This window comes from Calypte anna, chromosome 1 (assembly GCF_003957555.1).
Source record: "Calypte anna isolate BGI_N300 chromosome 1, bCalAnn1_v1.p, whole genome shotgun sequence".
Taxonomy (NCBI): Eukaryota; Metazoa; Chordata; class Aves; order Apodiformes; family Trochilidae; genus Calypte; species Calypte anna.
Genome location: NC_044244.1, coordinates 174,847,396 through 174,862,354, shown reverse-complemented (window position 1 = coordinate 174,862,354; position 14,959 = coordinate 174,847,396). Strand labels below are relative to the sequence as shown.

Sequence of the window (14,959 nt, the reverse complement as noted above, 5' to 3'; positions counted from 1 at the left end):
TAGACCTTGCTTTCCATAGGTTTGCAAGGTCGTTGTAGTGCTGAGAGTTTACAATTGTGAGGACAGAATATCAAAAAGTAGGTATTTGTCTGAGGAAATGATCATAAAAGTGAAAAGTGAGAATTGCAAAGAACTGTATTATATTTGAAAAATGTAATTCACATTATAGAAAGCAAAGGTTTGAGGAAAATACAGGGCTAAGCTTGTGTGTGTTGTCATAGTTTAGAGTCACAGCTTACTTACAAATTTTGTTATATCTTTTTATTTTTATCTGAACTCCATCAGCTGTTTCTTTTCCCTCAAGGCAGGAGTTTAAATGCAGACCTCTCATCTTTACTGTTTGAGATAACTTACTATGATGAAATTTTATCCTTTCTAAACATTTTCAAATAGATATTTTCTTTTCCATTCACTGAATGTATATTCAGAAAAAAGGTACAAATAAAGTCATATGTTATGTACAGATTTGTAAGTATGATTAATAAGGCAGTGAATACAAATGCTTAAAAATGAGAGATCCAGATTTAATGCTTAATACCATTCTGGTATGTAATACTATATGCTCATGGTAGAACTTGGAATCTTTTAAGAGGAAATAATCCTGGGATTTATATCTTTTCATGCCAGTCCAGGAAGTGTGGTAGGAACTTCTTTTGAGCTCTTCTACTTGCTCTTCCTCAATAGCACTGATTTCTTCAAGTAAAAACCACCATCTCCTCTTCTTCAGGAATACAGCTGTTGGTGTGGTGTCTGAAAATCAGTGTTTTTCACCTGGGTTGGTTTTGCTAGATCACTTTCCCGATATTCTTTGCTCTTCAGCTGCACAAACAGATGTGTCAGCAAAATGCATGGGGGTAGTTCTGTAAAGAATTTATTACTGACTTTTGAAAGAGAGTTTCATTTGCTACCACTGGATTAAAACTAGTTAACCTAATTATTTATATAATAATATAAAAATACATGCATCAGGAAGACAGCTGTTGCAGGATACAAATGTCTACAATGATACATACTGCTTTGACATTTCTGGGCTTCAGAGGAAAACCCTAATGAAATGTCTCTCTTAAATTTAATTTTGTATTAGAGTTTTAAAAAAAAGTTTTGCAGGAGAAGAATTTAAAATATTCCTCCCTGTCCAAAGAGATGCATCAATTATTGGAAATCATATTTAAATTGAAGTTCTCAATACTGGCAGTTTTACAGAGGGATAAGGCTTCTTCATTTAAATGCACAATAGGCATTTCTCTTGTCTTGATTAGTATCCTATTTCACATACCATTCGTCATTGACCATGCAACTGTAAATCAAGAAAGAGTTTTAAATTTACATTTCTTGAGTAGTGCTTGTTGGATTACACAACGAAGTTCTGGGGAGAAGTCATCCTCTGAAGTGGACCAAGGGTGATTACTTAGAAAATGACCAAAACAATGAACCACTTAATTAGAAGGAAGAGACTGAATAGGACCCAGTTTACTAACACTGTGTTCAGATTTTTAGGTGTTATGTGTGGTGATAACAGCAGAGAAAGAGCACGTTTACCTGGCATGATAAATATCTAGGTAGGATGGATGGATGGATGGTAGGATGGGTGTCTTCTTCTTGTGTATCTAAGATTTCAGTGATAGGATTGAGGAGTCAAGAGTCTGCTAAGCCAATCCTGATCTGCTGGTGAGAGCTGCTTCACTATCCCTGCTGAAGGGCTCTTCCCACTACCACGTTACATCTCTGTAGCAGGCTCTATAAGTAGCACATTAGTCAATCCATTAGGAGGACACCTGGTGATGTTGGTAGTATTCCCAGATGTTGTTCCTGTTTGTCATCAAGCAGATCTTTTCCAATTTCAGCCAGGGAAGTTCCTCTTGGGAGGCAGAAGTGATATCCCAAAGGAGTTCTTTAAGTGTTTTTACTGAGCGGTTAGTACGAGTTTAGTAGCAGAATTGATGTTAGGTTTTTTTAGTCAAATACTAGTGTAATCTGAGCTGGTTTATCCAATTATAAAATTTACTGTGAGTTTCCTATCATTCTAAATTACCTATCTTCTTCTTAGAACTGTTTCAGTAATTGCCTTGCATATAAAAATAATAAGTCAGCCCTACTCTGTGTCATTTTTTTTTACATTGTGACGTCGACAAAGAATCTGAGTGTAGTGATTTGACTCTGTTGCCCAAAGACTTATTTCTTTTCTCATTTTAAGCAAACAATGAGTTTGCTACCATTCTTTGGGATCTTCAGTATAATTCAGGACAGTACACGGTTTGCACGCTTCTGAAAAGTATTTCCAGCTGTGACTCATAAGTATCACACAGAATCACAGAAGGACTGAAGTTGAGCAAAACCTTTAGAGGTCATGTTGGCTAACCTCCCACCCCCATATCACTGATACCTTTACTAAGAACTGCCATCACTGCAAGCACTAATAACTAATATTTATTATTTTAAATTGTAGTAAGAGTTTAAATTATCTTGCTCAACTGAAAAATGGCAATCAAATACATACTTTTATTTTAACAACATTATTTTCTTCTAACCTGCATTCATAAACAACTTAAATAAAGAAGTAGTATTCCTCAGTTTTTTGTTAGATATTCTATATGTCTAAGGGAGGAAAAATTAATTGTAATGAGTACCTACTACTGAATCTCTAAATTATTGCAAACATATAATTTTTTAGATTTGTAAAATTTCTTCATTTTGTGTATCGTTATCATACTGAAGGGAAGAAATGTTTAATCTTTGAGTGGTATCATAGGTAAAACTTACTTTGTAAATGACCTTTGATGTTCACCTTGTCTTTTCCTCCCTAAAAGTGCCTGAATTCAAAGTTAGATCAGGAATTTAGAGCCTTGCCCAGGAACAAACGATTCTCTGAAACCTCTTCATTGGTCCATTTATAAAAATAAAATATTGAAAAAATCAAATTTCTTCCCAGGCCATGCCTTACTATTAATTTATTTGACTGAGAAGGAAGGTAATATTTTCAGTGTGTTACCTTACTAAGTGTTCATAGGAAAAAAACTTGATAGTGCTCTTAAATCTCAGAGAACAACCTTATTGTATACTGTAGCTTTAACAGAGTATCTGTTGTAGTACCTATTGAGATGAATTTGGCCTTTAAGTCTGTTGATGAGACAAATGCTTACTAGAAGCTGAATTTATATCTTAATTTCTGCAGAAGTAATTTTAATTTTCCAATTTTCCTCTTAATATTGCCCATTCACAACTTTAATTTCATGTCATTCACTGGAAGAGTTTATAATTAGAAATTAAAGTATTTTAAAATAATGTATTTGTTCAAGAGTACTAGTTAAAGATTGGAAGTTTTCATATTCTTTCATATTTAAAAGTTTAAGCAGATCTGCAGATCTAGAATGATATTACATTACAATACTTCTCAATAAGTTTGTTTTGACTTCTTTTTTCTTTTTTCTCTTTTTTTCCCTCCTAGGCAATTGCATTGCCTCCTATTGCTAAGTGGCCTTATCAAAATGGGTTTACTCTTAACACCTGGTTTCGTATGGATCCGCTAAACAATATCAACGTAGATAAGGATAAACCCTATCTCTATTGGTAAGTAATTTATAATGCTGCAGTTCTGGTTTGTCTTGGCTTCCCAATAACAGTTAATCTTTCTCATTGTTTTTAGTTTCTGACATGTTCTTTTTCCCCCAAGTATCTACAGTAGCATGCACAGCTTCAAAGATGAGTCTGATTTGAAGCAGACGTGCTGAAAGCCATGTCAGCTAGAACAGGTTCCTCAGGGCCTTCTCCAGTCGGATTTTTTAATATCTTCAAAACAGAAATTACAACTTTACTGAGAAACCTTTACCAGTCTTTGAGCACCCTCAGTGCTCAGTTTCAGTTTCAATTTGTGCCCATTGTCCCTTGTCCTTTCACCGGATATAACTGAGAGGTGTCTGGCTCAGACTTTTTGTTTCTCCACACCTATCATATATTTAGACATGTTTTCTTCTATAGACCCATATCTGAGCCTTTCCTCATGTGTCAAGAGTCTTCCATCATTCAGTCATCATTATGACCCTTTTCTCGACACTCTTTGGTATGTCCATGTCTTTTCTTGTCCTGTGCATCCCAGAACTGGGCATCATACTCTAGGTGTGGTTTCTGCAATGCTGGGGACAAGAGAAGGACCATCTCTCCCAGCCTGCTGGCAATGCTGACCGTAAACTACTTTGTCACTGCTTTAGTTGAAAAAATCTTCTTTGCCCTGAGAGCACAATACTGCCTCCTGGTCAATTTACTGTCCACCCAACTTGCCAATTGTTGTCAGATGCTTTTGTGTATTAGAAGAATTAGAGTTTTCTGAAGAGATGATTTTTCTGAGGTGTTAAGTGGCAGAAAGTACCCTGTGAACTAAATGAATTATAATTGGTAAATTGTCACCAGGCCCCTTCCTACAAAGCTGTTTTCTGTCTGGTTGGTACCCCGTATACACTGGTGCATGGTGCATTTCCTCCTCAGGAGCTGGATTTTATACTTCCCCTTTGCTGGTCTTCATGAGGCACTTCTGGGCCTGTTCTCCAACCTGCAAGGGTCTCTCTGAATGACTTCATGCTTATCTGTTGTATCAGGCACTCCTTCCAATTTTGTATCATCTCTTACTGAAGGTGCACTCTGTCTCATTAGTCAGGTTTTTAATGAAAAATCTGAATAAGATTGCACCCAGTATTGACCCCTGGAGTATTCCGATATTAACCTGACTCCAACTGAACTGCCTGGATGACAATACTTTCAGCCCATCAGCTCAGTTAATTTTTAGGCCAACGTCCATTTAAGTAGCTCATTCTTCATTAGTTTGCCATTGAGGTTGTTTAGACAAAAGACAAGATAAACTTTTATCTTGTTAAGACAAGATAAACATTCACAGCTTTTCCAACCATCATCTTATTCTAGAAGGCTATCAGTTTGGTTGAGGATGATTTCCAATTTGTAAATCCACACTGGCTGTTCCCAATCATCTTGTTAGGCATGATACAGGCTTTAAGAGAGTGCAGAAAGAAGAAGCCAGAGGCCTTTCTGGTGGGAAAGAGACACTATATCATCTTCATTATGGGTGAAAACTAATGATTAGAAATGGAGAAAGGAAGCAAAAAAAAATATTTTCACATTTGCCAGATGTGAGGGAAAACTGCTCCTGTTTTATAAGTAGCTAAATTCTAAGTTCTGCTTCAAGAACTGTAAGCCAATTTGTTTTTTTAAAAAAAAAAAAAAAAGAAAAAGAAAAATTTAATTATCTCTGAGGATGATGTTGGGTAGCTGCTATGTGATATTCTATACTGGAATGGTATTATAACTTTCTTACAATTACAAAATTAGTGTGACAGTCCTGGAAGAAAATTAGAATTCTTTTATATTTGCATGGATGATAAATCACAACAAGGAAAAAGCTTTGTTGCAGAGCAGTCAGGTTCAAATGGAAGGATTAAGAATTCTATAGCACAATTTTTTGTATGAGTAAACCATCATATACCTAGCTGTGAAAAATGGGTGCCATGCTTTCAGAATTAGTACCTGTGTATTAGAAAGCAGTAATATATATGTATTATTTATATAAATATAAATATAATATATATGTATTATATATATTAGAAAGCATTATAGAAAGATGCTAAGGGGTATTGTAGGTAACCAGCTGACCATAAACTATTTTTATTGCTGCAACTGAAAAGCTAATATGTTTTTTTTCAAGGATAAACTAAAAAAAAAAAAAGCAGGGAGTAAAGGTGATGTGATTACACCCTGAAACCTTTGCAAAAGTATTACTGGAATACCAATTACAGATAAAAATTGCTACTTCTTTTAAGAGACCATGGGCTCCAGGGGGTGAACTGTGCTCTGTAAAACATTTTCTAATTAAACTGTTATGAACTAAGGATGCTTTTGTCTTCTGCTTCCAGAATTTGTGCAAACTCTGATGTTGATGGATGTTTTAGTCTGAGATCCAGTGGGTAGACAGTGAAATAGGAAAATTCAAACTTTTAGCCATACATATGATTGCTTTAAAGATGACAGTGTAGAGTAAGACACTGTATAATAAGAATAACTACAGGATAATAGATTGTTGGAATGTCTCCTCAAAAATCATGTTTAAGTTCTTTGTCTTAAGGACAGTGCATATTTAAGAATTTAGCACTGATCTTAAAAACACTTAACCAGAAAGTCTCCATCTTCTTAAAATCTGTACTTTTTTTCAGCTAGGAGAAGGTGGGATAACAGTATTTCTATGCGAAGCCTGAGATTAGATGAATCCAGATATTAAAACAGTTGTTATGTTTTGTTTTGTTTTGCTTTTTTGTTTGTTTGGGTTTGGTTGGATTTTTTTTTCTTTTTTTTGTTTGTTTTGTATTGCTTTTTGTGATTGTTTTTTTAAGAGATGCTTTGTTTCTTTTTGTCCCTAACACATTCAAGTGTTTCCACAACAATATGATGGAAGAATGGCTAAAACTTCTGAAGGAACATTCCACAAATAAACAGTAAAACCCCACAAAGCAAGCCATCTAGACTTTTCAGTCTTCTAGAACCATTAACAATAGAGATAATGCAAAACAGTTGCAAAAGCACGTAATAGAATTCCAAAGTCAGAAGGAAAGCAATCCTTCAGGCAAGAATTAATTCATATCTTCTCAATCTCAGTACTATTATCATTTGTTAAATTGCTTGTAAAATCCTAAAATAAAGAGACCAGAATCACCCACCAGTTCTACCAGTGAATGGAAGAATGTTTGCATCCTATTCAAGTGTGATAACATCCAGTAGCTTCTTTGGGAAACTGGCTGAAGTGAAACATAATTATAAGGCTTTTATGAATGATCTGTTGTAAAATTGCATACCAGCTGCTATGGGAGATGGTTAAAAGATCATCAAACTGTGTGGGTGTTGATCCTACTGTTTCACTGTTGTCTCTGTGCACATCATCTTGGATGTCTGCAAATTCTGCATGTGCAGGTAATTTGTAAGAGAATTTCAGTGCAGTATTCTAGAGACCAGTCCTAGCCTGCTTTACCTTTGGCAAGAAATAAAATGTGAAGATTAACATAATCTGTATATTATAGTGTTGATGTAACAAACATTCTCAGTTTCTCAGCTGTGTTGTATTAGAATGATATTAGGATGTTGTCAAGCATTGGAACAAGCTTCTCAGGGAAGTGGAGGTATTTTGTGTAGATATGGAGTTTAGGCAATAAGTGGGACTTGGCAGTGTTAGGTTAATGGTTGGATTTAATGATTTTAAGCATCCCAAAATGATTCAGAGATTCTGTGTTATATGTACACAAGTACTGTTGTCCTATAAGGCTTTTCACTGTTCCTTTTGTTGTGGAATTTAGGTGCCTTACTGGGTCACTGTGAAAGCCAAATCATTGAAATGTTCCATGATAAAAATAGTCTTCAAAAGACATAGGAGAATGGCTGTATTATAAATTGTCTCCACTGGTGAGATCAGTGGTGAATGAACTGTACATATTTTTTTCCCTTCATCCTTAGATTATACCTTGGGCTTATTTAGAAAGGATTTTTTAGGTTTACTGAAGAGAATTCTAGGTTTTTTGTTTTTTTTTTTTTTCAAGGCAGATTGTGTACAAGCCTGTACCAAGGGCTGTATGAGGAAATAATGCAGTGTTCCCACACAGCAGCTTGAGTGCCAAGGGTGTATAGAGACAGACAGAAGAATGAGAAAACTGCAGCCTGAATTAGAGAAAATAAAGTTACTGCAGAACCTTAACAGGCTAGTAAAGGGAAAGAGAAAACCTCAAGGCCAGCAGAACCACCTTGTTGTTCAGAGATCTTGAGACATAATAGGGTGCAATGTAAGATTATTGAAAACAGTCCAACTTCATTCAAGTCATCTTATTCAAGGACCCATTGGGGTAGAGAAGAGTCATCTATAAATGTTGTTCCTTCTGTTCTGTTTATCCTGATCACTGTTTTTCATATTTGATTGAGACATTCTAATTAAATATAACCAAAGTTGCTTTCTAGAATTGGAATGTATCTTTTTTGACCTCCTTTGAGAAATCCCTCATAGGAGAAGAACAGAGTCTAGTCACACCACCCATCTTGTGAGGTAACTTTTTTTCAGAAGGCCGTGGTTTATCAGCTATATTTTTGACAGTGAGGAAACAGGAAAATCTGATTCTCTCCTTCATTAATGTACACGTCCAGGTTGAACTGCAAGTTTGTGAAGATCAAATTAGATCTGCAACAATGTCATTTTTCTGCATATTAAAATCAAGTTTGTATTTATATTGAAAGGGAAAAAAAAGATGTATAATTTCAGTAGCCGTTAGGATAAAATCTGAACTTTGTATTTTTATATGCCTTTTACCTCTTAATGTTCCTGTGAAAACCTTAGGAAAAGTGTTTGATGAAAATGTTACAACATTAAAACATTTAAAGTATCATTCTTTCAAATATAGGAAATTATTTTATAAGTCACCTACATTAAGGAAATAAGAGTGTTAATTAGTGAAGTATATGCAGGAGTTTATACAAACAATCAAAATTAGTTATGTCTTTTTTTCTTCAACTTGAAAAGCTTCATTTCAGAATTTATGGCTGAAGTTCACCATTTAGACTTAGTGTTTCAGCCAATGGTTATTTTTAGAATGTAAATGGTAGGAAGGTAAAAAAAAAAAAAAACAACAAAAACAGGAAGGGAATAAGTAGCATAGTTTTAGGTATGGACTTAACTTTTTAAAATGCTCTATGTATTGTAATTAGTGAATTTCCATCAGCTGCCTTTGCAAAATGTCTTTTAAAAAGTCCAGAACCTCTCTTTATAATGTTTTTGTTTTCAAATATAAGTAGAGAAATGTGTTAGCTTTCTGGATTATCTTTTTTTCATGATCTTTGGGACAGGAAAGCTGGAAACCCTTACTAATCTTTGTTAAAATTGTACTCTTTTATCAATTTGACAAAGAAAAATAAATCCTTTACTATAAATTCAGATGGTACAAGCTTCATTGTTCATTAACCTAACTAAATCATAAGTCTTGAAAAAGAAATATTTGTGTATAGTAAGTACCTTGAACCCAAACTTGTTTGTCATGCAAATGGAGTTATTCTCCCAAACCCATAAAATTGCAAGGCATCTCACATTTGTCTGTGATAGGTTTTTCTTTGTAACTTAAATCAAATGTGTTATTTTAAATGATAACGAATTAGGAAAATGTGAGAAGAACTTGACAGATGAAATATTTACCATCTTGTATATCTGTAAAGAAAAAAAACCCCACAAAACCCCCTACACTGCTGTTTTTTAGAATGTAACCAGGGCTCAAGTTAGTGATGAAGTTTACAAAACCCCTCCAAAGAAATTGTGGGGAGAGCGTATAAAGAAAAGGTAAATTCCCCATTCCAGCTACTAATTTATTTTCTTCCTCGTGGCAATTTAAAGTAGTGTTTGGATCTTGCTGTTATACAATAATTCCTCTTTTTCTGCTTTCATTAATAATTCTTTCTTTTCAGTTTTCGCACTAGCAAAGGTGTTGGGTATTCTGCTCATTTTGTTGGCAACTGCTTAATAGTTACATCATTGAAGTCAAAAGGCAAAGGTTTCCAGCACTGTGTGAAGTATGACTTTCAGCCACGCAAGGTAGGCAAAGTGGTATTCACAATAAAGAATAACAATGAAAATGTTAGAAAGTGCTCCTGGGAAGAATGACTAAAATCCCTACAGTGCCCTAGTGTTACTAATAATCTATAATTTCTTATTTACAAGTAGCTTCTCTGGTGGTTGTGCAGTTTCATGTGATTTTTTAAAGTAACTGTTTTGTAAAGTCAACCTGTTTTTAAAAATGTTTCTTTATTAACTTTGCATAGAGAAGAATTTTGATCATGTGTGAAATGGTTTTATTTTATTTTTAAAAGGTTGTAATTCAATTTCTGAACATTCTTTACTTGGAAACTTCAGTGCCAGTGCCTGGAAAAATTTTACTGACAATGCTAGTTTCCTTATCTGCTGCTGGGCAATATACAGCATCACTGTCACTGGTGCTTGGGATTTCTCGTTTTTGATAGTAAATCTTGGTTCATTCTCTAGATCATATTACTGTTCATTTCTACTGTATGCCTAGTAGTCCTAGGAGAAAAATGATTGTGTTGGCTCAAATATTTCAGTTAGTTGACTGAACTATAGACTTTTCCATACAGCAAACATTATGAGCTTGTCATTGGTATCAGCCTTGTCTATATTTTGCTCTAAAGCTCTTTTTTTTAATGGCCTTAGAATTTATATACTGAATTTCAGTCCTCGTTTTGTTTTAAGAAAACAGTCTCTTAGGGAAGGAATGCCATTGTTGCCTCATCAGCTTTATTTTCTATGTATTTTTTTGTTTTGCTGTTATGTATGTGTGATTCAAAATAAGCAATTCCAGTTCTGTCATGAAGCTATGAGATAATTTATATTTTAAAAAAGATAATGTCTTTTTCTAGCATGTTACTCAGCAATGTAGAGAGCCTTATATATACAAATGTCTGCTGATTGCATTGAAATGAATCAATACTGTTCTGCAAATTTTATTTTACAGCTAGAAGAGAATTTTTGTGACAGTTATTTTCTTTTAAAGTAGGGCATCTGATGTCACTGATAAATACTCAACATAGGAACAAATGGAGTTGTTAACTTTTGTATTATGTTAGTGCTAACTAGCTTCTGGGACCTAGCTGATAATTTCTTTATTTGTTTATGATGAACCAGTCTTTCATATTTTAGCAAGATGTTCTTTTGGTTATTTTTATCATGAATTACTAGTTTCCTCTGTCACCTCTGGAAAATTTTAGCTCTTGCTGTTCCACTTAAAATAGTTGATTCTGAAATACTAGCACATGTTTATCTCATTATATGAATATCAGTTTCAAATCATAATCTGCTGGACATATAATGCCCATGCCAGTTCTGTATATATCCAAGATTTTGCTTCTGACATGTTTGATCATATGGCAGATTTCAAAAGTGTTTGAAAAAAATCCTTAGAATCTATTTGCAAGTGGTTTCATATGGTATATTATTTCCATTACAAACTTGTGTATACATGTCCGGGAGAAGGTACATAAGGCATAAAGGATAAAGGAAAAGCTTTCAAATACAATCCCTGCCTCTAACAAGTCAAAACATATCCTGTTTACCATATAGACTGATTTTCTTCCTGTTATTTAGGCATTACACTGTGCAAGAATTGAATGTGTGGATATGTATTTTAAAATTGTGTACCCATTTATAAAGCTGCTTGCTGTCCAGATGCTGAGTTGGAAATTGTGATTTTTGTCATCAGATACAGTATTTTCTAGCCATTTGCTTACACTCATAGACATTTCATCAATATTTTTTGGCCAGAAACATCATCCTCATTAAACTTCTGAGCAATGCTTTGGTTTGGGGTTTTTTCTTTTTTTTTTTAGATTTAGATCACAGTAAAATTATATATTCAACCCACCTGCTAAAAAGCTTTTTGTAGGCAGATCAGGAAGATACTGTGTTTGTGTGAGGGTCTTCCCACCGTTAGCAATGTCGTATGACACCACTGACAGTATAATATGTAATCTTTTTTTAAAACCCAGAGGCATGGTAAGTGGGCACTTTAGGTTTAATCGTGTATTAACAGTGTACACTATATATACATACATACATACATATACAAATACACAATTAATAGTTTATAGTCAGATTATATAACTGAATTGGGTTCAATGTGTAGTAAAAAGCTATGTCCTTGGGTACAGAATGTGACATACAGACAGTCCCTGGTATGGCCACAATAGTTTTGGGGGTTTTGATAATAGGATTGCCTACATGGCACCAGGTTAATTGGCATCAGATGGGATTCACCTTTCTCAAAGAGGGAAGAGAGTCTTTGCTTATGAGCTCGCAGGACTCATTGACTGAGCTTTAACCAGTGGAATACCTCAGAGGAACTAAGAGCTGTTCCTTAAGAAGGGGACACAGCTGACAGCGGAGCTGAAGTGCCTCTGTACCACACTGCACTCAGCATGAGCAACAGACAGGAGAACTTGGAAGCCAGTCTGCTGCTACAAAACTATGACCTTGTTACCAATAATGAAACTCGGTGTTGTTTCATGTCCCCTAGCTGAAGCGTGGCTATCAGCAGCTACCAGCAGTTCAGAAAAGACAGGCAAAGAAGGGGAGGAGGGGCTGCCTTCTATGTCAAGAAATGGATAGTGTGAAGAGCTGTCTCTGAATAGTAGCCACAAACAAGTTGAGAGCTTATGGGTAAGAATTAGAGACTGAGGAAACAAAGGGAAGCCTGTGGTTGGTGTCTACCACAGGCTCCCCAATCAAGGAGAGCCCACTGATGAAGCCTTCTTATTCCAACTACAGGAGGCACTGAATTTGCAGAATATCATTGTGCTAGGGTACTTCAAGCACCCTGACATCTCTTGGAAAGGTAGCATGGCAAGCTGCAGGCAATCCAGAAGCCAGGTAATAAACAGATTTAGCAGAGAGGATGCCACACTGGACCTGCAGGTCACCAACATGAGTGAGCTAATGAGTGACAGGAAGATTGGAGGCAGCCTGGGCTGCAATGGTTGTGCACTGCTGAAGTTTGCAGTCCTGAGGGGTATGGGTCTGGCAAAGAGTAAGTTCAGAGTCCTGAATTTTTGGAAAGCAAAATTAAGGTCTATTCAAGAAGTTAGTCAGTAGGACACCCTGGAAAGCTGCCTGCAGCAACAAGGCAGTAGAAAAGAGCTGGAAGATCTTTAAGGATGCTTTCTATATACCACAAGAGCTCTCAGTACCCAGGTATACGACAGACAAGGAAGGCAAGAGGCCCATGTGGCTGAGTTAAGACCTGCAGGTCAAACTAAAGGGCAGGAAGGAAATGCACAGGCAGTTCAAGCAGGGACAGGTGTACTGGGAAGAGTATATGAACAGTGCCCATTTGTGTAGGGACGAGGTCAGGAAGGTCAAGGCACAACTGAAATTGAACTCAGCAAGGGATGTAAAGAATTATAAGGCCTTCTACATGTGTGTAAGCCAGAGAAGGAAAGTCAAAGAAAGCCTGCCTCCAAGATAAACAAGACTGGCAAGCTGGAAATAACAGATGAGGAGAAGGCTAAGGTGCCCAGCCTTTTTGCCTCAGTCTTCAATAGCACCATCTTTTCTCACACCTCATGAATGGATGGACTGCAGGAGAGGGACTGGAGGGGCAAAGAGTAAAAGGCATAGGTAGTGGTCTGATACAGCTGCAATACTAAAGATTAGAAAAAGTTAGGTGGAAGAAAGGAGACTTGGACTAAAAGAAACTGTATGTGAATGACTGGTGGTTAACACAGGGAGAAAAACACATTGTAAAAAGTAGATTGTATAATTTTATATTGGACACTGAAACTCTCCCAAGATAACATTGCTCATCATAGTTTCTTATAGGCTCTGTGGACAGCATATCAACAAAAGTCATAAACTATTTATTTCCAAAGAATGACTCACCTATTAAGTTTAAGCTGTACACGGGAAGTTTCTTGCAGTTTTCAGAAATGCTCTAGAGCACCGTAAAAGAAAAATCACAGGTAGAAGATAAATGGATAAAATTTGAGCCTTATGGTTGTGGGCTGATTTCTGCTACAAAAATATCAGAACTGGAAATGTGAGTAAATAGTTATAAAAGTTATATAGTCAGAAAAGGTACAACTTTGAATAGTACTATTGCAAAGAACACCTGCGGTGAGTATGAAAGCATTTAAAATAATCATCACTGTAGACAAGATAATTTGTAAATTAACTTTGAAATAAAGAGGACCAGGACATGTTTCTTCTAAAAGTTTCATGTTAGGTGGTGTGGAAGCTCTGGGAAGGAAGTGCTGATGTAAAAAGGTCTCTATTCACACAGTTTGCACTTAGTTTCTGTTAGCCTAGTCATCAGTTAAGATTCTAGGCTTTCAGTTATTAATATTTTGTTGAGCTTATGGTGAGTGTTCCTTTCTGAATTAGAATCTGCCCATAAAATAGGAAACTACATTTGCTTTTTGAGTTGTGGCTTTGGGTTTTGATTTGTTTTGAGGTAAGGGAAGTGGCTTACAAAAGCTGCCCCTGACTTCATAAGCCAAAGCTGCAACAGTATGTCCTTAATCTAGTATTACCCAATAAATCTGTTTACTTGGATATCTAAGAAGTGAGACACTACTACATACAAGATACTATTACATACGTACCTCTGTGATTAAGAGGGTTCTTTTCCCCTCCTCTTTAACTGGAAATATATTATAAAGACCTGGAAACAGATGTGGAAATATGTGTGTATTCTAATATATATAGATATTATAGATAAATAGCAGAATACAGCTCAGTTCAAGGACTACTGCAACTATTATTATACCAATATATTTCACTGCATGCTTTTTTTTTTTTTTTTTTTTTGCTAATTCTGGGCTTGATCTGATCTCATAATCAACATGTGATTTTCATATTACTAGTGGCTCTGTATCTATTTGCCCCAGCTCAGGGAGAGAGTCACCAAGTGACTTATTAAAATAATGCCCCGAGGGATGCAGAAGTGACTTAGCTGAACAAAGCAGTTGAAGATAATAACTGAAACAGATACCAAGAAAGGGAAGTCAAGTAAATTGTAAACTATTATACCCAATTATTAAGATAAGAAATAGTATTTTCAAGGTGGATGAGTTGACTTTCTCACAAAACCAGTAAGACTGGGAAGGAATACACTGAGACAGTGTAGTCTCACCTATCTGTTCAAAGAAGGGACATCTAGATGAGGTTGCTTCCCAGCAACCTCTAGATGAGGTGTTTCCCAGCCAGGTTTTGAGTTTCTCCAATCAAGGAGACTCCGTGCCTTCTCCCAGTGTTCTGACCTAGTGTTTGGCCATCCTTACTACTTTGTACCACTCTTTTTACAGACATTAGAAATGGAGTCTCCTCTATTTTAATTTGTGCCCATTGCCTCTTTTTCTGTCACTTTATACTAATAAG

The 14,959-nt window shown here is 35.8% G+C and overlaps 1 protein-coding gene across 3 annotated transcripts in view; it reads left to right on the top strand.

Annotated features, from left to right (window-relative positions):
- Positions 1 to 14,959, top strand: part of NBEA (neurobeachin) — a 464,261-nt gene that overhangs the window by 84,398 nt on the left and 364,904 nt on the right. For all 3 annotated transcript variants that reach the window (XM_030449922.1, XM_030449935.1, XM_030449928.1), the window contains exons 5-6: positions 3,446 to 3,567; positions 9,484 to 9,610. In XM_030449922.1, the coding sequence (XP_030305782.1) occupies positions 3,446 to 3,567; positions 9,484 to 9,610 (249 nt within the window). The remainder of the gene's footprint in view (positions 1 to 3,445; positions 3,568 to 9,483; positions 9,611 to 14,959) is intronic.